We start from the raw sequence: 18,997 nt of genomic DNA, 5'->3' as shown, positions 1-18,997 counted from the left end.
ACCTAGACTATGTATATATATACAAATGTTATAGTAGATAATAAATTACGTATGGAGTACTATATTTATGTATCTAGTATACGATTTGGTCAGGGGAAAAAAAAGTAGTAAACATAAATAAAAAAATAAAAATAAAAATAGTAAACAGTAAACAAATAATAATAATGTGAAATGCAAGGTGTTGTTGTTGGAGTGAAGGTTGTAAAGAGTAAAAGAGAGAGCATTAGAAATGATGGAAAATGACCTACCACTTTGAGTTATTTTTGGCTTATATTAGTAGTGTTTTATACAAGGAAATGTTTAGCTTTAGTTATATACTGTTGTACAATACATACATATCATGGTCGACAAAAACTAATTATGATATGCTGTTGTGTTTTCTCTTTTGCCTCTCAAATTTTTGTGTCTCTCCCTCAATTATTTTTGTGAATCTTGATAATCAAAGAATCAGTTCTGGTGGGCTTTTAAGTTGGGCTTTTAAATTGGGCTTCGTGAAATTAAGGAGTGGTGGACTCTAGTAGTTATACAAGCCTAAGAGGAGTTGTATTTAAAAGTTAACATATGCTTCTAGAAGGGAACGATCATAGTTCTTCTACAAAGGTCATTAATAGTTCAAAAACTAAATTTTGTTTTTCCCTAATTTTCATTTTTTTCTTTTTCTTTCAATAACGTATAGAAATAGAAAAAAGTAAAATTTCCATATTTCCATATCAGATATTTCTTATAAATATCTCAACAATACTTCTTCTTCACCAAATAGAAAAAAAAAAAAAAAAACAAAAAAAAAGTTTGAGCGAGAGAGAGAGAGTGAGAGAGAGAGAGAGCGTTCTCTAGCTAACGGCGTTGGGTCTCCCTCGTCATCAAGCGCTCTCGTCGATGATGATTTTTGAAGAAGGAGGAAGAACACAAATTAGGGTTAGTGTTGATGATGACTCAAACAACAACAACGGACATCGCAACAAACCATCTTCTAATTCTCTCTATTTGCGGGTCGTGGTTTCAATTATAAACGCCAAACGATGTAATTCATACTTTGGGGATTTTATTTTAGGGTTTACATAATATTTTGGTTTGGGGATTTCTTTTTTTTTTTTTTTTAGGGTTTCTATTTTTCAGACTTTTGTAAACTAGCGAACGATGATGGTTTCTTATTATATGTTGTGCAGGTCTGACATGGTTTGAACTTTGAAGGTGAAGACGAAGAAGAAGACTCTTGACTCCTTGAGGTGGATTCTTTCGCTTCAACAAAATCCTTTTGTTTCTTCTTATATTGTTTGCAATCCTTTTGGATTGGAGTTTGCTTATTGACTCTGTTTTGTTTGCTCTACTAAGAAGCTAACTGATCTATTCTCTTCTCTCTTGCAGGAACAAACCCGTCAGATCACACAGAGACGTCTTCTATTTCTTTGACGAAAGGAGTGTTTAAGCAGGTAATCAACCTTCTTTATGAATTTCTTATTGATGTTGTTGTTTAAATTCAGACTTGATAACTAACAATGGTTTCTCCTAATTTTTATATGTGCAGATCGGAGATGGTTTGAAGAATGATGAAGGATACTCAATACTGCTTAGGGTTTTCTTTCTATCATCAGCACCACAATCCATAAGTGAAGACCGAGAGAATGGTTCACTTTCTTCCCAATTATTACTACGGATGATGATTCCTTTTGAGGGTTTTCAATTTGGCTCTTACAAATTTAACCAACGATGCTTCTTCTTCTTAATTCTCTATGTGCAGATCAATGGTTTGAAGTATGAATTATGTAATTCGGACTTTCAGAGACTTGATAACTAACTATGGTTTCTTCTAATTTCCCTCTTTGTGCAGATCAGTTTGAATCAACGATGAAGAGGAAGAAGACTCACACTGCCCCGACACCATAAGTATTAGACTGATTTGACGACAGCCAAGTAATAAAGGTTTTGATATTCTTGGTTTTTTTGTTTTTAGTGTTTTCACTTTGGCGTTTCTATCATCTAATTCTTATTCTATTATGTGCAGATCAGAGATGGTTTGAAGAATGATGAAGAAGACGACTCAAGACTGTTTAAGGTTTTGTTTGTTGTTTCAGGGCTCTCTTTCTTCCCATTGTAACCGATGATGATGATGCCTTTTTCTAGTCTTCTTCACTTAATTAGAACAGATTGGTCATAGCTTAATGAATCTGTTTTGTTAATCTACCATGAACTCATTATTTTTTCTTTCTCTTTCAGGACTTTCATCTTTAAACATTGGCCAAGTAACCAGCCTGCATACAGGAAGACAGGAATCTTCTATTGCTTTAACAAAAGATGTGTCTAACTAAGCAGGTATTATTGTGAATCTTCTTTTCACTTGGATTTTAATATTTATACACTTGCGATTTTTGTTGTCTCTTCAGACTTAATAAAAATTAACGATTGATTTCTGATTCATTGTGCAGATCCAGAGAGGTATGATTTGAAGAATGAATGCAACTTTCATTATAAAAACTTGGCCGAGGGGCGTGCTCACGGTTCTGATTCTTTCCTCCGATGGTAAAATTTCTCTTCTTGCTCTCTAAGTAATCTCTATATCCTCTCTTCCTTTCTTTACTTAACCAATAGTAATCTTCTGATTCAATGTGCAGATCGGAGGTATGTTGTTTGGTTTGAAGAATGAAGTTCCTTTTCCTCCGATGGAGAAAAATGCTCTGTTTTCTCTGTAAGTAATCTGATATTACTAATCTCAGTTACCTCTCTTCCTTTCTTTACTTTCTTCTCTTTCAAGTTTACTCAACCAATAGTAATCTTCTTATTCAATGTGCAGATCGGAGGTATGTGGTTTGGTCTCTAGAATGAATGGAGGAAAATTCTCTGTTTTCTCTGTAAGTAATTTGAGATTACTAATCTCAGTTACCTCTCTTCCTTTCTTTACTTTGTTCTGTTTCAAGTTTACTCAACCAATAGTAATCTTCTTTTTTCCTTTTTGGTTTATATTCAATGCAGCCAATTCTAATCCTTTTTTTTTTGGTTCTTACTTTTGCAGAAACTAAATCTTCAAACAATGGCAAGGACTAACCAGCATGCATGAGACATATTCAATAGCTTCAACGGAAGTTTCTAAGCAGGTACGTAGCTTCACAAGGTATCGTTTCTCCACCTATGAGTATTTGAATTCAGTGTTTTTGTGCAACTTATGATTTGTGTCTCTGTCTTGTGTATCTTTTGTCTTCAGTTGATGGTTTATTTTGCCTCTGTGTAGGATCTAAGCGGAAAGAGGATGTTGCTGCACAAGGTACATATCTTTTCAGTTGATGGTTTACTTTGAGGAATTGCATTTTAGGATATGTGTCTATGTCTGTTATGGATAGCTTTATTTCCGTGTTTATCGGCATCTGATTTGCTCTTATATTACCTTTCATTGTAGCCGGAATTGTTGTTAAGGCGAAAGTGAGTCAAAATTTGAAGTTCTGACCCGCGGATGATGATGACCCTAACAACAAGAATAGTAAAAACCCTCTTCGTGTAAGTACAATTTTCTTCTTGTTTAATTTTTTTCATTGATAATATAAAACGTACATCACCTTAGTCTCGTCTCTTGTCTTCTAACTCTCAGATGAATTAGCTGGAGGATACGCTGGGCAAGTGATGGATGATTGGAGGAGGACGACGTTACATGTTCATTTCCATGACGTTTCTATCATCTGATTTGACGAGGACCAAGTAAACAAGGTCTTTAAATTCATGGGTTTTTGTTTTTTGTTTTTAGGGTTTTCAATTCAATTTGGCTCTTACAGATTAACTAACGATGGTCTCTTCTTCTTATTTATCTATGAGCAGATCAGTTTGGATAACGATGAAGAAGTAGACTCAGATTGGTTAAGGTTTTGTTTCTATCATCAACACCACAATCCCTTAGTAAAATAGAACAGACTGATCATAGCATAATGTATCTGTTATGTTAATCTACCAGGAACTTATTATTATCTTTTCTTTCTCTTGCAGGAATTTCATCTTTAAACACCGGCAAGGGAGGGCTAAGTAACCAGCCAGCATACAGAGAGACATCTTCAATTGCTTTAACAAAATAAATGTCTAACTAAGCAGGTATTATGAAGCTTCTTTTCACTTGGATTTTAATTACAGACTTTGATAACTAACGATGGTTTCTTCTAATTCTCTTTGTGCAGGTCAGTTTGAATAACGATGAAGAAGAAGAAGACTCACACTGCTTAAGGTTTTGTTTCTGTCATCAACACCACAATCCGTAAGTGTGTTAGACTGATTTGACGACGACCAAGTAAAAAATGTTTTGAAATTCTTTTAGGATTTTCACTTTGGCGTTTCTATCATCTGATTTCTTATTCTATATACGTGCAGATCAGAGATGGTTTGAAGAATGGTGAAAAAGACGACTCAGACTGCTTAAGGTTTTGTTTGTTGTTTCAAGGTACACTTTCTTCCCTTTATTACGGATGATGATGGCTTTTTTTTTTAGTCTTCATCACTTTAGAACAGTCCCATTAACGATGTGAATCTGTTTTATTAATCTACCAGGAACTCATTATTTTTTTCTTTCTCTTTTGTAGGATTTTTATCTTTAAACAATGGCAAGGGAGGGCTAAGTAACCATCCTGCAATACAGGGAGACATCTTCAATTGCTTTAAGTAATGAACCGCAGCAACAATTCAGATCGGATAGAAATACTGATATATGTTTTCTTTTATGGTTCGTGTTGTGTTGCTGCGGTTCTCTAGATTGAGATATTATATGGTTCCTTTACCTCCGATGGAAAAAATCCTCTTCTTGCTTTGTAAGTAATCTCAATGTCTTCTCTTCCTTTCTTTACTTTGTTCTGTTTCAAGTTTATTCAACCAATAGTTTTATTTTTTCAGTGCAGCCAGTCTATTGGAAGGTGTCCTAGAATTGTCGTCACCACTATCATTAACAGACTTTCAGGCGTTAGGTTTTGTTCATGGTTTTCATTCATGTTGCTGCTTTCATTCAAACTTGATAACTAACGATGGTTTATTCTAATTCTTATGTGCAGATCAGAGATGGTTTCAAGAATTATTAAGAAGACGACTCAGACTGCTCAAGGTTTGTTTGTTGTTTCAGGGTTCACTTTCTTGCCTTTATTACGGATGATGATTGCCTTTTTTCTAGTCTTCATCACTTTAGACTCATTAATTATGTGAATCTGTTTTATTTATCTAACTTATTCTTTTTTTTTGTTTTCTCTTGCAGGAATTTCATCATCCTTAAACTATGGCAAGGGAGGGCTAAGTAACCAGCCTGCATTACAGAGGGACATCTTCTATTGCTTTAACTAATGAAGTGTCTAACTAAGCAGGTATTATGAAACTTCTTTTCACTTGGATTTTAATACTTACACACTTGCGATTTAGGTTGTTCATTGTTTCGGACTTCAAAGATTAACGATGGCTTTTCTGATTTTATGTGCAGAACAGAAAGATATGGTTTGAAGAATGAACGCAGTTTCATAATAAAAACTTGGCCGAGGGGCGTGCTCTCTCACGGTAACAACATGCACCTTTTGTAGTACTGTTATTTGGAGAATTTGAATTTAGTGTTACATGCAACTTATGATTGGTGTCTTTGTCTTGTGTATCTTTTTTTTCCGGTTGATTCTTATTTTGCCTTTGTGTAGGATCTGAAGCGGAGAGAGGATGCTGCTGCACAAGGTACACATCTAATATCTTTTCTGCACCTGTTGCAATACTGCTACTCAGAAGATTTGAATTCAGTGTTATATGTAACTTATAATATGTGTGATGTGTCTCTCTCTTGTGTATCATTTGTTTTCAGTTGATGATATCTTTTGCCTCTGTAGGATCTGAAGCGGAAAGAGGATGCTGCTGCCTAAGGTACATATATTTTCTGCACATGTTGCAATACTGAAAAGTGTAGACTGAGATATTTTGGTTTTGTTTGTTTGTTTGTTGTTTCTCTATATGGATTGGATGGAAGATGATATATGCAGGGTTCCCATTATTACAGATGCTGATGCGTTTTTTTAGTCTTCATCACTTTAGAACAGACTCGTAACTATGTGAATCTGGAACTTGTTCTTTTTTGTCTTTAAACAATGGCAAGGGGATATTGTGAAGGTATTATTTTAATTACAGACTTTGATAACTAACGATGGTTTCTTCTAATTCTCTGTGTGCAGATCAGTTTGAATAACGATGAAGAAGAAGAAGACTCACACTGCTTAAGGTTTTGTTTCTGTCATCAACACCACAATCCGTAAGTGTTAGACTGATATGACGACGACCAAGTAAAAAAGCTTTTGAAATTCTTTTAGGGTTTTCACTTTGGCGTTTCTATCATCTGATTTCTTATTCTATGTATGTGCAGATCAGAGATGGTTTGAAGAATGGTGAAGAAGACGACTCAGACTGCTTAAGGTTTTGTTTATTGTTTCAGGGTTCACTTTCTTCCCTTTAACGATGATGAAGAAGACTCTGACTGCTTGAGGTGGTTTCGCTTCAACAAATCCTTTTTAAGTCTAGTGTAGTGTAGTAGACTGAGATATTTTCCTTTTGTTTCTTCTTATTGTTGGAAATTTGCTTATTGACTCTGTTTTGCTTACTCTACTAAGCAGCAACTGATCTATTTTCTTCTCTCTTGCAGGAACAAACCCGTCAGCTCACACAGAGAGAGGCATCGTCTAAATAGGTATTCAGTTTCTTTTCACCCTTGGGATTTACGTTTTCAACTTTGTCTCTTATCTCTCTAATACTAACGATGGTTCTTCTGCTTAACTGAGCAGATCACAGAGACATGTAACCAAGCCACATCACACAGAGACATCTTCTATTGCTTTAACGAAACAAGTGTTTTGAGCAGGTATCAACCTTCTTTATGAATTTCTCATTGATGTTGTTGTTTAAATTCAGACTTGATTACTAACGATGGTTTCTCTTAATTTTTATATGTGCAGATCGGGGATGGTTTGAAGAATGTTGAAGAAGATGACTCAAGACTGCTTTATGGTTTTCTTTCTATCATCAACACCACAATCCATTAGTGAAGACTGAGATTTTGTTTTACTTTCTTCCCATTATAGTCTCAATTGCTTTTACCTCTCTCTGTTTTTTTATTTCTTCTTCTTCTTCAATCTCTAGTTACATAATTTTGGTTTTGGTTCCCCTAAATAATTAATTAAGTTTATTATTGTTCGTCTTTGCAGGTGTTTGTGTTTTTGTTGGAAGCGAATCAATGGAGGCGCTAACTCCACCCGCTTCTGAATTTTCACTCCTCATCCTCATACGGTTTGCTTTTTACTTGTTTAATTCTTCTTCGGTTTGATTTCACATCTTCTTAATCTGTATGCGTCTCTGATTTTATTTTATTTTGTATATGATGATGAATCTTTGTCTTCTTCGTCGATTTTTTCAGGTTAGCAACGTGGCGGCGGACCTACAGGTTCGACGGCGGAAGAGGCCATCCCAAAGCCGGTTTGTTACTTGTTCCCAACGCACCGGTACGTGTCTCGTAGTCTCGTTTTGTTTGATAACCAACAACCTTCCGGTTCTCTTATTTTTTTATTTTCGTTTTTCGTGTTAACAGAATCAACGAGACATGTGGGCTTCGGACAACAACGAATGGGCTTTTTCTTTACCAAACAACAACAGTCCATCAGCATAAGAGCAACGAAGAGACCACCCACCAAGCACAAGGGTTTGTTGTTTGTTTGTTACTCTCATTCTTTAACTTCAAATACCGGTACGTGTCTCTTTTTTTTTTTTTTTTTAAATTAGATAACCATACCCGGTTTTCTCCGGTCATCTTATTATTTAATTTTAATTCCTTTTTTTTTTAACACAACCGGTTGTTAGGTCTTCTCTTCTTTGTCTTGGCCGCGCCGGAGGAGAAGCAAGTCGGAATTCAAATTTGGTACTCTCTCTGATCTCACTCTCTTTCCCATCCTTCTTCTTCTTCTTGTTTGAAATTCTCACTTTCTCTCTTTCTCTTACAGAAACAGATTGCAAAAAACCGTATGAAGAAGCTACAACTAACGAACGAACGCGATTGTGTCTGCTGCTTTGTTTGACATCATCAGGTTCCAATTTTAAACACTCTTCTCTTATTCTAATATATATATATAAGATTTGATTGCCTATGACCTCTTGTTTCTGTAAATGTGGATTTTAAGATTTGGTGTTTTTCCAGGATGGAGTTTTTGGTTGCCTATGTTGTTGTTACTTGGGAGATTTATAACGAAGCAAAGACGCGTCCTTGTATTTTGCCATTATAACTCAGATTCCAGTTTCAAACGCCACTTGTCTTACCACCAGTTTATGTTTATCTATGTTCTTCTGTAATTAATTGTAGATTTTACTTTGGATTTTGTGTTCTTTTTTTCTTTTTATTTCCAGCTATAATGGTGGACTGGACGACATGATTGACACAGCAGCAGGTGAATATTTTTGTTGCTACTTACAAATGAATATTTAGTTGCTTTCCTCATAAGATATTCCCAATTTCAGGTCTGTCATAAGATTTTTTCTCTTACTTCACTAGGCAATAGCTAAGCTCTTACATCATAGTGCAGCTGTGCAAATGCCCATTGGTCTAGAAGAAGCTTTCCAGGGTCTTATAGACCTTATTCAAGTGAGAAGCTAATTTCTTTTTTTTGTGTTAAATATATTTCCTTATGTTGTAGTTGGGACAAATGTATATGTTATATGTTGTGACATTTTGATTATCTGTAAATTGCAGTGAAAATGTTCTGGCTGGTGATATTCCTGCTGATATGGAAGGTTTGGTTGCAGACAAGAGGCGAGAAACGTTTGAAACAGTCTCTGAAGTTGATGATCTAAACGATGAGCCTCTCTATCTAAAGGTATGATTTTCAGGTTATTTTGTAATTTGTAATTTTGTTTTGTAGGATAAATATGCCGGTTCTAAATTAAAGGAATGATTTTCAGGTAACCTTGGCTGGATCTCCAGATGGACCTCTTGTGGCGCTTGCTTTTAAACTAATGGAGGGTCGTTTTGGTCAGCTGACATATTTGAGGTAAATGCTGAATCTCCCTCTTGATTATATATGGGATGCTTTCAAAATGTTCAAAGTATTTTGTGCCCTTCCGTCATGTTGTGAATGCTAAATCATGTTTTTTGGTTGTTGATCAAGAAGAGTTTATGAAGGGTGATTTTATCATAAATGTCAATACTGGAAAAAGAATTTAAGGTTAGTTGTTGGATCTTAGTATTGCTTTTAGATTTTTAACGCCATGAAGTCTTGTGCCTAAATTTATACCTAACTACACTGAAGAAATTTAGTTTTCTGGTCCCTGACATGAATACAATTTCCTATTTTATTTTAAAATAATTTGAATTGATTAATTTTAATTACTTCTGCAGCCCTTAGTATTGTGCACGTAATTATCTCGCTAATTACTTCTTCTATTGTAGATGTACATATTCATATATCTCGATTAAGATAGACAATATGTGTTTGTTTATCTTTTTCCTTTTCTTCTGCAGGTCTTCTGGGGTTTGGACAAAACCGCTTACCCAGAGAAAACATTATTCCTCTGTTAATTAGTTGATTTCCTACTCAAAGTATTCAACGGTATGCTTGCATATTCTCAGTTTAAACCTGTCTTGGTTTGCTCTCTCAAATTCTTTATCTTGTATATAAAGAGTTGCTTTTTTTTTTTCTTCTTCTTTAGGCATTGGAATCTTTCTATGAGAAGTTCGATCCAGATTTCATCAACATCAGGACAAAGGCCATAGAGGTATTATTTTCAGAGGGAAGACGATCTTAATGAAAATGTCCAAATACGTGTCACTTATCCTTGTATAAGTATCAATGTTGTGACTGATGAGTGATGACCTCTCTGCTTTTTTTTTATTATTTGATTTGTTCCCCTAAGTAAGTTTCTTCGTTTTGCAGGGTGTTTTTGGAAGCTTATTATTTATGATCCGATCATCCCCGCTTTTGAATTTTCACTACTCCTCCTACGGTTTGATTTTTATAAATTTGATCTTTTACTTGTCCTTATATTGTTTGTAGATTCTGGTGGATGGTGCTATGATCGCTGATTTACTTCTTTTTTGGAATGTCTTTTAGGATCTGCTAAGTTTGGGCTCCTCTGATGCACAAGGCTGGACATGTGGTTTGTTTAGTTGTTTCCTCCTCTTTCCCTTTGGTATGTGTCAGCTATCTCTTTTCTTTTCTTTTTTTAATTGACTGGATTTTGACTTGATCTATTAATGTCTCTTTTGCTTGTTTCTGTCAGCAATGGTGTTCATATTTTAGGTGTTGGAGTGTCCATGAATAAGGTATCTTTCTTGCTTCTTTCTCTTCTTTTAGTTTGATCATTAAATGTGGAAGGTGACTGTGATGTTGGTAGATTTTTAAGTGATATGCTTCTATATCAGGATAAGGCATTAATTGTATACTAGAATCCTCTCTTTGATCCTTGTTTATGTAGAATCGTAGCATCTCCATCTTCAGCTACAACCCCCTGATATCAACAAATGGGTGTGTGCTTTTTCTGTCACTGTACTCTAAGGCTTCTTGAAATATTTTTTACAATTCAAACAGACTAACTGATTTTTCTGTAATGATTCAGGTGGGTGAGGCTGAAAAGCTAGTTAAAACGCTATATCAAGCTACAATATCCAGGCAACCTTCTGTGATATTCAGTTACTGTGGTGTTACCCTTGTTTAAACTGGGAACAGTTCTTCCTGAACGTCAAGTAACTCTTGAATGCAGACCTTCTTTGAGAACACTTTGATGAATCACCATGGGGAATATTACTTACGTTGCTCCAGCTGGTCATTGGTCAATATTCCCTTGAGGTTTGTGTTTAAGTTACTCTCAAACAATATACATGATAATATTCATACATTTTTTTTAAAAACGTTTTGAGTTAGTAGTATATGGCTAACTTGATCAATTGGTAACCATTTCCTGTTGGAGATCAAGTTTTGCTTGTTACTGATAATGGTTGTTTTCCTTTGATTTTCATTTCTCAGGAAACAGTTGATGATGTACTCACAGAGAAATTTATAAACGATGAGCCTGTATCGGCTTTTGAGGTTTGTTCTTTCTCACTTATTGTCTCTTACTTGGCAGTGTGTGCTGTGGCACATATAATAACGTTGACATTCAAAATATTCTTTGCATGAAACATAGGAAGAGATGGTTCCGGATAATAGATAGATATCGTTGGCAACTTATGTTATTGAAATTGTTGATTTCACTTAAAAAGATATCAATCCTGAACGAATGTTGAAACGCCCCCGATCGCAGAAAAACTAACCCTCTCTGGACTAAGGAGGGACTATTGTTGGACATGGGCTGCGCCCAATATGCCACTAGGCCCAACAAGACAAACTAACTGCGATTTCAGCCCGACAAAATTGGATGCAAATCATTAATAATCCGTAAAGGCTAATCTCGGGAATTTACGACAGAAACTCTAGAGAACTCTCGGTCAACAGTCCTCTATATAAAGAAACAGTACTCGTTGGGGAATAGACATCTGACTCGCGTACAATACCTCTAGAGCAATACTTTGCGTCTAAGAACTGTTATTATTTTCTGTATAATTCCTTTTAGCTTCCGAGCTTGTCATTATTAGCTTGTTAGCTTAATCTTGACTCGTTTTAGTGACGACCTCACGTCTTTATCGTTAATAAAAAAATCAATTTCACTCTTCCCCCAAAAATTCTTATTTACTTAGTGTTGTGCAATCCCTAGTACAAACAATTGGCGTCCACCGTTGGGCAAAAGCAGAGCGCTTCTTTTTGACAAATTAATATAGACGGTCCTCACTTCCTTGAAGTTTCAAGATTTATGACGAACTCTAGCGACGATTTCAACGAAGCAACGGAGCAACTGACGGAGCAGCGATGGGGGCGAACGAGAACACGAACTGTCCTGCCTCTACCCTCCTCGACAATCTCAACCAAAGGCTTCTTGTCGAGCAGGATCCCTCTGCCAGCGCCCGACGCGCCCTTCGAGCCTCTCGCAGGTGCAAACGCCAGACCCGGACCTGCCACCGACCAGTTTAACTAACGTCGCCGCTCTCCTCAGCGCCGTCCTCACCAAGGCTGCCTCTCTCCTTAATGGATTGCCCGTCCAAAGGAGTGGATTCGACGACCTGATGCAAGTCATACTCGATCAACTCGACGGTCAGGAAGTGTGAACAAACGAACAGTTCGAAGCAATCGTGGCGGCGTAGGAAGCATCGCAAAATCAAATCAGCAGGCTCTTGCGATAAAAGAGTGAGCGCCGGAGCGAGAACGACCATGGCGATCAGCATGCGAATCCACCGCCCCCCGCGCCTCTGTCCGTAGAAGAACGCTACGAAAGTCATAGACGCCCACCAGCGTTGATCATCGTAGGTTCCATTGACGAACGCCCCAGAGAAGTTCTATCTGAAGATCAAAACCGAACGCAGGGACGACGAAGCGGAAGCCCGCTGACCCAACGTTGCCGAGCCGACAGTCCGATGCAGATCTCAAGGACGAAACCATACGGCGTCTTGAGATGATGGTCCAGGACCTCTCCTCGAGAGTCTACCGAGCAACGAGCTCCGCCCCAAATCTTGACTGAGTACTCAAAGAATTTCAGCGCTCGCCGTTCACCTCAAGGATCTCTCGTATTCGTGTTCGTTACGTGAACAAATTCAAGTTCATTCCGTATAATGGATTGGATGATCCAAAACCATTCCTAACTTCAATGAGTTTTGCTATTAGTCAAGCTCACTTCAGCGAAAAGGAGTACGAAGCTGGCTATTGCCAGCTATTTGTCGAGAATCTAGCCCATGAAGCTTTGGGGTGGTTCTCCCGGCTCGCGCCGAACTCAATAGGGAGTTATCACGAGCTGACCACCGCTTTTCTCCAACACCTCTTCACGTTTATGATTCGAGGTGCCTCGAATGCCGATCTCTAGAACATGTTTCAGCAAAACAACGAATCGCTCCGGGATTTCATGGAGAGGTTTAAAAGAATAGTCTCGAAACTCTTGATCGCTGACGATACAACGATATCAGCTCTCCGTAACGCTCTGGCTCACGGTTTTCGATTTAGAGAAGACATCATAATCCACGAGCCCCTGTCTCTAGACGACGCACTGCACCGCGCCAACATGTACATCGAGCTAGATGAAGAAAGTGCATCGAGAGCGAACAGATCATTGCCAGAACCACCAACCTCTAAGTCGCCCAAAGGAAAGAAAAAAACATAGGACGAGCATCACGAGCCTCGTCAACACTTCGACAAGGAGTACGCTGATAAGCTGGAAAAAGCAAAGAAAGCTCAAGCATTCGCTGTTAGTAATCAAGACCTCCAAGAGTCATCATCGAATCCCTGGAGTAACAAATGGGTCTGAGACCCATCGGGCAAGAGTGGAAAAAAGTACTGCGAGTACCATAAGCGAGCAGGGCATACCACAAAAGAATGCTGCATCCTCCAGCAAGTATTGCTCGACAAATTTAAAGTGGGCCAAATTGACGTCGAACACGAGCGACGACAAATAGCAGCCCACAGGGATAATTAATTTTTTAACCATGGGTTCTCGATCTCAGGGGTCTCGTTCTCAGGGTTAAAAAATTGATTATTCCTGTGGGCTGCTATTTGTCGTCGCTCGTGTTCGACGTCAATTTGGCTCTCTTTAAATTTGTCGAGCAATACTTGCTGGAGGGTGCGGCATTCTTTTGTGGTATGTCCTGCTCGCTTATGATACTCGCAGTATTTTTTTCCACTCTTGCCCGATGGTCTCGGACCCATTTGTTACTCCAGGGTTTCGATGATGACACTTGGGGGTCTTGATTGCTAACAGTGAATGCTTGAGCTTTCTATGCTTTTTCCAGCTTGTTAGCGTACTCCTTGTCGAAGTGTTGACGAGGCTCGTGATGCTCGTCCTGTGCCTTTTCCTTTCCTTTGGCCGACTTAGAGGTTGGCGGTTCTGGCAATGGTCTGTTCGCTCTCGATGTACTTTTTTCATCTAGTTCGATGTACCTGTTGGCGCGGTGCAGTGCGTCGTCCAGAGACAGGGGCTCGTGGATTATGATGTTTTTTCTAAATCGGAAACCTTGAGCTAGAGTGTTACGGAGAGCTAATATCGATGTATCGTCAGCGATCGAGAGTTTCGAGACTATTCTTTTAAACCTCTCCATGAAATCCTGGAGCGATTCGTTGTTTTGCTGAAACATGTTCCAGAGATCGGCATTTGAGGCACCTCGAATCATAAACGTTGATTTCATGATAACTCCTTATTGAGTTCGGCGAAAAGCGGTGGTCAGCTCGTGATAACTCCCTATTGAGTTCGGCAGGAACCGGGAGAACCACCCATAGCTTCATGGGCTAGATTCTCGACAAATAGCTGGTAGCAGCCAGCTTTGTACTCTTCTTCGCTGAAGTGAGCTCGGCTAACAGCAAAACTCATTGAAGTTAGGAATGGTTTTGGATCATCCAATCCATTATACGGAATGAATTTGTTCACGTAACGAACGCGAGAGATCCTTGCGGTGAACGGCGAGCGCTGGACTTCTTCGAGTACTTGGTCAAGATTTGGGCGGGCTCGTTGCTCGGTGGACTCTCGAGGAGAGGTCTTGGACCATCATCTCAAGGTGCCGTATGGTTTTGTCCTTGAGATCTGCATCGGACTGTCGGCTTGGCAACCTTGGGGTCGGCGGGCTTCCGCTTCGTAGTCCCTGCGTTCGGTTTTGATCTTCGGATGGAACTTCTCTAGGGCGTTCATCAATGGAACCTACGATGATCGACGCTGGTGGGCGTCTATGACTTTCGTAGCGTTCTTCTACGGACCGTGGTGGATTTGCATGCTGATCGCCAGGGTCGTTCTCGCTCGCTCCTTCGTCGCTGGAGCCTGCTGATTTGATTTTGCGATGCTTCCTGCGCCGCCACGATTGGTTCGAGCCGTTCGTTTGTTGCACTTCCTGACCGTCGATCGAGTATGACTTGCATCAGGTCGTCGAGTCCGCTCCTTTGGACAGGCAAAGCATTAGGGTGAGCAGCAGTGTTGGTGAGAGCGGTGGCGTTAGTTACCAGCTGGTCAGTGGCAGGTCCGGCGTTTGCAGTTGCGAGAGGCTCGAAGGACGCGTCAGGCGCTGGCAGGGGGATCGTGCTCGGCAAGGAGCCTTTGGTTGAGATCGTCGAGGAGGGTAGAGGCGGGAAAGTTTTCGTTCGCCCCCATCGCTGCTCCGTTGCTTTGTTGAGATCGTCGCTAGGGTTCGTCATGAATCTTGAAACTTCGAGGAAGTGAGGACTGTCGGTATTGATTCGTCAAAAAGAAGCGCTCTGCTCTTGCCCCACGGTGGGCGCCAATTGTTTGTACTAGGGATTGCATAACACTAAGTAAATAGGGATTTTTGGGAAAAGAGTGAAGTTGATTCTTTTATTAACGATAAAGACGTGAGATTGTCACTAAAACGAGTCAAGATTGAGCTCGTCAGTTCACAGGAGAACTAACAAGTTAATAATGACGAGCTCGGAAGCTAAAAAGAATTATACAGAAATCAATAACAGTTCTTAGGCGCAAAGTATTGTTCTCGGGGTATTGTACGCGAGTCAGATATCTATTCCTCAACGAGTACTGTTTCTTTATATAGTAGACTGTTGACCGAAGGTTTTCTAGGGTTTCCGTCGTGAATTTCCGAGATTGCCTTTTACGGATTATTAATGACTTGCATCCAATTTCGTCGGGCCGAAATTGCAGTTAGCTTGTCTTGTTCAGCCGAGTGGCATATTGGGCGCAGCCCATGTCCAACATAACTGGTTTATTGGACAAATCGGTAAAACAAATTAATCTTTAATCAACCGGTTTGGTTTGTAAAGTTTTCCTTTCACTTGACTAATAAAAATGAAAAATAAAGTACCAATGTGTTTTATATATGGAAAAATCTTAGCCGTTCAATTAGCGTTGTCTTAATCGGTCGTCCAACTGTTGAAGGGACTGTGATGACTAATGATTACGCTATGAAGTGAATGTGTCAAGTCAAACTATGACTTATGAGCCACACAATTATCACCATTTTTGGCTTCATGTCTGCTTACTAATTTAAAATTCAATTTCCCTTTTATTATAAAACTGGAAAAATAATAGTTTTCCTCCTGTTGTTATTTGTATCCCTTCTTACGATGCTTTACGTACGTTGAACCTAGACTATGTATATATATACAAATGTTATAGTGGATAATAAATTAGTAGTATATGATTTGGTGAGGGGAAAAAAGAGTAAATAGTAAACTTATAATAATGTGAAATGCAAAGTGTTGTTGTTGGAGTGAAGGTTGTAAAGAGTAAAAGAGAGAGCATATAGAAATGATGGAAAATGACCTACCACTTTAAGTTATTTTTGGCTTATATTAGTGTTTTGGTAAAGAATATACAAGGAAATGTTTAGCTTTAGTTATATACTGTTGTACAATATATATACATATCATGGTCGACAAAAACTAATTATGATATGCTGTTGTGTTTTCTCTTTCGCCTCTCACATTTTTGTGTCTCTCCCTCAATTATTTATCGTTCGTTCATAATCTAAAGAAAAAAAGTCGTCTCCTACACATCATTATTGTCGGAATAAGTCTGACGGCACTTCATAAATTCACCGTACCTATAGTATATGGTTAGTAAAACCTCTATATGGGATCGAACGACAAAAAAAATAGTACTATCGTATATATCATTTTTTTGAATTTGTAAATTTGGTACAATATGTTTCCATTGAATGTGAATAGGGAAATTGACGTATAATAAAAGTTAACGTGGTATCATTTGATGTTTCAACATGCAGGAACCTCGTATTGATGGAAGGGGAAAGTGAAAGGCAAAGATTCCAGCCAGCTTGTATATAAAATATATAGGGTTGATGAAGATAATTAAGCACATTATCAAATTAAAAACTATATATATATATATAGTTTTAAGTATAAAAATATAGCTGAATACCAAAAAAAAAAAGTATAAAAATATAGCTTTGTGAAAAGAAAAAAAAGTATAAAAATATAACTTTCTGAAAACAAACAAAAGACATATCATGAGTGAAATGCCTGATTGACTCTTTAATAATGTAGTTTTTTGGCAATTAATATGTAAAGTTAAACAAACTAGCTAGACGACGATATTCAAAAAAAGAAAATGTATGAGTTTGGTGGACAACTTTTAATTAGTCTTTTACAAAATCTGATTAATAATTAATATGAAAGTTGTTGATCATGTAGTACTATTAATCTACAGAATGCATTAAATACAATTATGCACGAGGATTCTCTGGAATTCATGTTTCTAACTTTAAAATTAATTGGGGTTTTTTTTCCATAAACTTTTTAACATTATATGCTCGTATATATATCAAAAAGCATCTGACTGATCCCATGACGAACTAATCCGTCGTTCGAAGTCTATAATCAGATTATAACTTCTAGGGCCCAAAAGAAATAAAAAGCCATACTAGTATACTACAGCCCTTCGCTTGGCTCGACAAAACCGTACCACCAGACCGGCCGGTATGTATACAGTTATAGCCGCCTTGTATCAACTTGATATGTCAGTCTACTCAATAGTCGTCCCGACGTCAAAATATTAGATGGATGACTAAAATACAAATAAAGCACCGACAAAGATAGTTTATTGGGCTAATTGGTTAGTCAGAGACTTCGATTTGTCAAAAACATATAAACAACAACTCATAACCCCGTCCAACCCAAATACTAAGTTTTAACTTGATTAATTTAATTACTTACTTTAATATTTTTATGTACGAGTAACCAATCCACTGAAACAATTACATTAATGCCCTAAAGATGTTGAATAAGAACTCAACGCCATAGTCATGCTATTTAACTCTTCATATAATTGAGTCATTGACTCTCTTTGTAATCGTGTCATGTATAAAGACAAGATCGAACTCAATGTCATAGACTCGTAGGCGAGTAATTTGTGGGTTATTCGGTTACATGATAATCTAAATAAAATTCACGTAATATATAAAACTCAATGTTACGTACGTCATGTCCAATCCTCGATCTTAATAATTTAATCCGGGAGTATGGACACATATAGTAGTTGACCTTTTCTCGTATTAAGTATAAAGACAAATTTTAACAAAATACTTATTATTTAAGATAGAACCTATATAAAGTAACATTTATTATTTATATACATAAACTACATTCATTATATTAAAACAAGCAATCAAATTTCAATGCCTAAATGATTTACATCCAACGAGGAAAAACAAGTTCCAAATCGGATTTTGTTATACGTAAAATTGAAGTTGATAAAAAGAAAAAAAAAGTCAAGCTAAGTTACGATAAAATTATAGATATGGGTGGAATCTGGTGGATACAGATTCCAAATTTTGTTGCTATATATATTGAAAAACAAAAAAAAAGTAAAGCACTTCACACCATAATTACAAAAGGCATAGTCACAAACATGATACATGTGCACATCAAATATATTATATATCTGAATCACTGAATATGTATGAAGGTATTTGCTTGAACTTCATTCGCAAGTCGGGGTAATAATTTTTTAATAATTGCGTAGCTATGACTTAAACCCCCTAATGAAATTGAATAGGATGGGTTCTCGTAAAGAGTTTCAAGTGGCTGTAGTGTTTTTTTTAATAGTTCTTGTTATGAAACTTTTCATACAACCAAAAACATACAAATTGGCGACGCATATAATTGATGATTTTCTAATTTGTATCAATTTAAATATTGTGATGATTAATCTTAACCATGGTAGTAATAATATATATAATTATATCTTTATATATTTATTATACCGTAAGTTATAGTATTAACTTTCAAAATGTATATAGTTATATTAAATATTTCGTAAATGACTAGTATATTTGATTAAAAACAAGAAATTTGACGTTCTAAAGAATATATAAGCACATCACTTTAGAAAGAAAAAAAAAATCCAAAAAATAGAAAATTGAGTTGTATATATATTTTGTTTAAAATTCTTGTCCTCTGGATAGAGAGTCGTCTAGTTATATTAGACAAACTAG

At 37.3% G+C, this 18,997-nt stretch overlaps 1 protein-coding gene across 50 annotated transcripts; it reads left to right on the top strand.

Moving 5' to 3' along the window:
* The first annotated feature begins 621 nt into the window (after positions 1-621).
* On the top strand, positions 622-11,674 carry LOC104788540 (elongation factor G-1, mitochondrial-like). Of its 50 annotated transcripts, none has more exons than XM_087452273.1 (49): positions 622-1,021; positions 1,167-1,226; positions 1,366-1,430; positions 1,526-1,625; positions 1,829-1,920; positions 2,003-2,053; positions 2,215-2,310; positions 2,424-2,517; positions 2,610-2,683; positions 2,789-2,846; positions 3,008-3,106; positions 3,224-3,256; positions 3,389-3,486; positions 3,578-3,693; positions 3,802-3,845; positions 3,967-4,068; positions 4,152-4,228; positions 4,342-4,411; positions 4,551-4,775; positions 4,858-4,928; positions 5,013-5,062; positions 5,210-5,315; positions 5,429-5,502; positions 5,634-5,667; positions 5,817-5,850; positions 6,156-6,232; positions 6,344-6,463; positions 6,620-6,664; positions 6,759-6,835; positions 6,930-6,981; positions 7,179-7,260; positions 7,388-7,472; positions 7,559-7,714; positions 7,828-7,885; positions 7,968-8,051; positions 8,162-8,408; positions 8,513-8,602; positions 8,711-8,834; positions 8,920-9,008; positions 9,479-9,566; positions 9,667-9,732; positions 9,891-9,960; positions 10,068-10,146; positions 10,237-10,279; positions 10,432-10,481; positions 10,573-10,625; positions 10,717-10,802; positions 10,980-11,042; positions 11,257-11,674. In XM_087452273.1, the coding sequence occupies exons 38-40, from the start codon at positions 8,745-8,747 to the stop codon at positions 9,537-9,539; spliced, it is 240 nt and encodes a 79-aa protein (XP_087308399.1). In that variant the 5' UTR covers positions 622-1,021; positions 1,167-1,226; positions 1,366-1,430; positions 1,526-1,625; positions 1,829-1,920; positions 2,003-2,053; positions 2,215-2,310; positions 2,424-2,517; positions 2,610-2,683; positions 2,789-2,846; positions 3,008-3,106; positions 3,224-3,256; positions 3,389-3,486; positions 3,578-3,693; positions 3,802-3,845; positions 3,967-4,068; positions 4,152-4,228; positions 4,342-4,411; positions 4,551-4,775; positions 4,858-4,928; positions 5,013-5,062; positions 5,210-5,315; positions 5,429-5,502; positions 5,634-5,667; positions 5,817-5,850; positions 6,156-6,232; positions 6,344-6,463; positions 6,620-6,664; positions 6,759-6,835; positions 6,930-6,981; positions 7,179-7,260; positions 7,388-7,472; positions 7,559-7,714; positions 7,828-7,885; positions 7,968-8,051; positions 8,162-8,408; positions 8,513-8,602; positions 8,711-8,744; the 3' UTR covers positions 9,540-9,566; positions 9,667-9,732; positions 9,891-9,960; positions 10,068-10,146; positions 10,237-10,279; positions 10,432-10,481; positions 10,573-10,625; positions 10,717-10,802; positions 10,980-11,042; positions 11,257-11,674. The 50 variants fall into 50 exon arrangements, with proteins under 50 accessions (XP_087308399.1, XP_087308407.1, XP_087308412.1 ...); XM_087452281.1 differs by having other exon boundaries at positions 8,479-8,602; XM_087452277.1 differs by having other exon boundaries at positions 630-1,021; positions 5,792-5,850.
* Positions 11,675-18,997: the final 7,323 nt, after the last annotated feature.

This window comes from Camelina sativa, chromosome 5 (assembly GCF_030686135.1).
Source record: "Camelina sativa cultivar CO46 ecotype springtype chromosome 5, ASM3068613v1".
In the NCBI taxonomy this organism is placed as follows: Eukaryota; Viridiplantae; Streptophyta; class Magnoliopsida; order Brassicales; family Brassicaceae; genus Camelina; species Camelina sativa.
This window is presented reverse-complemented; position numbering and strand designations above follow the sequence as displayed.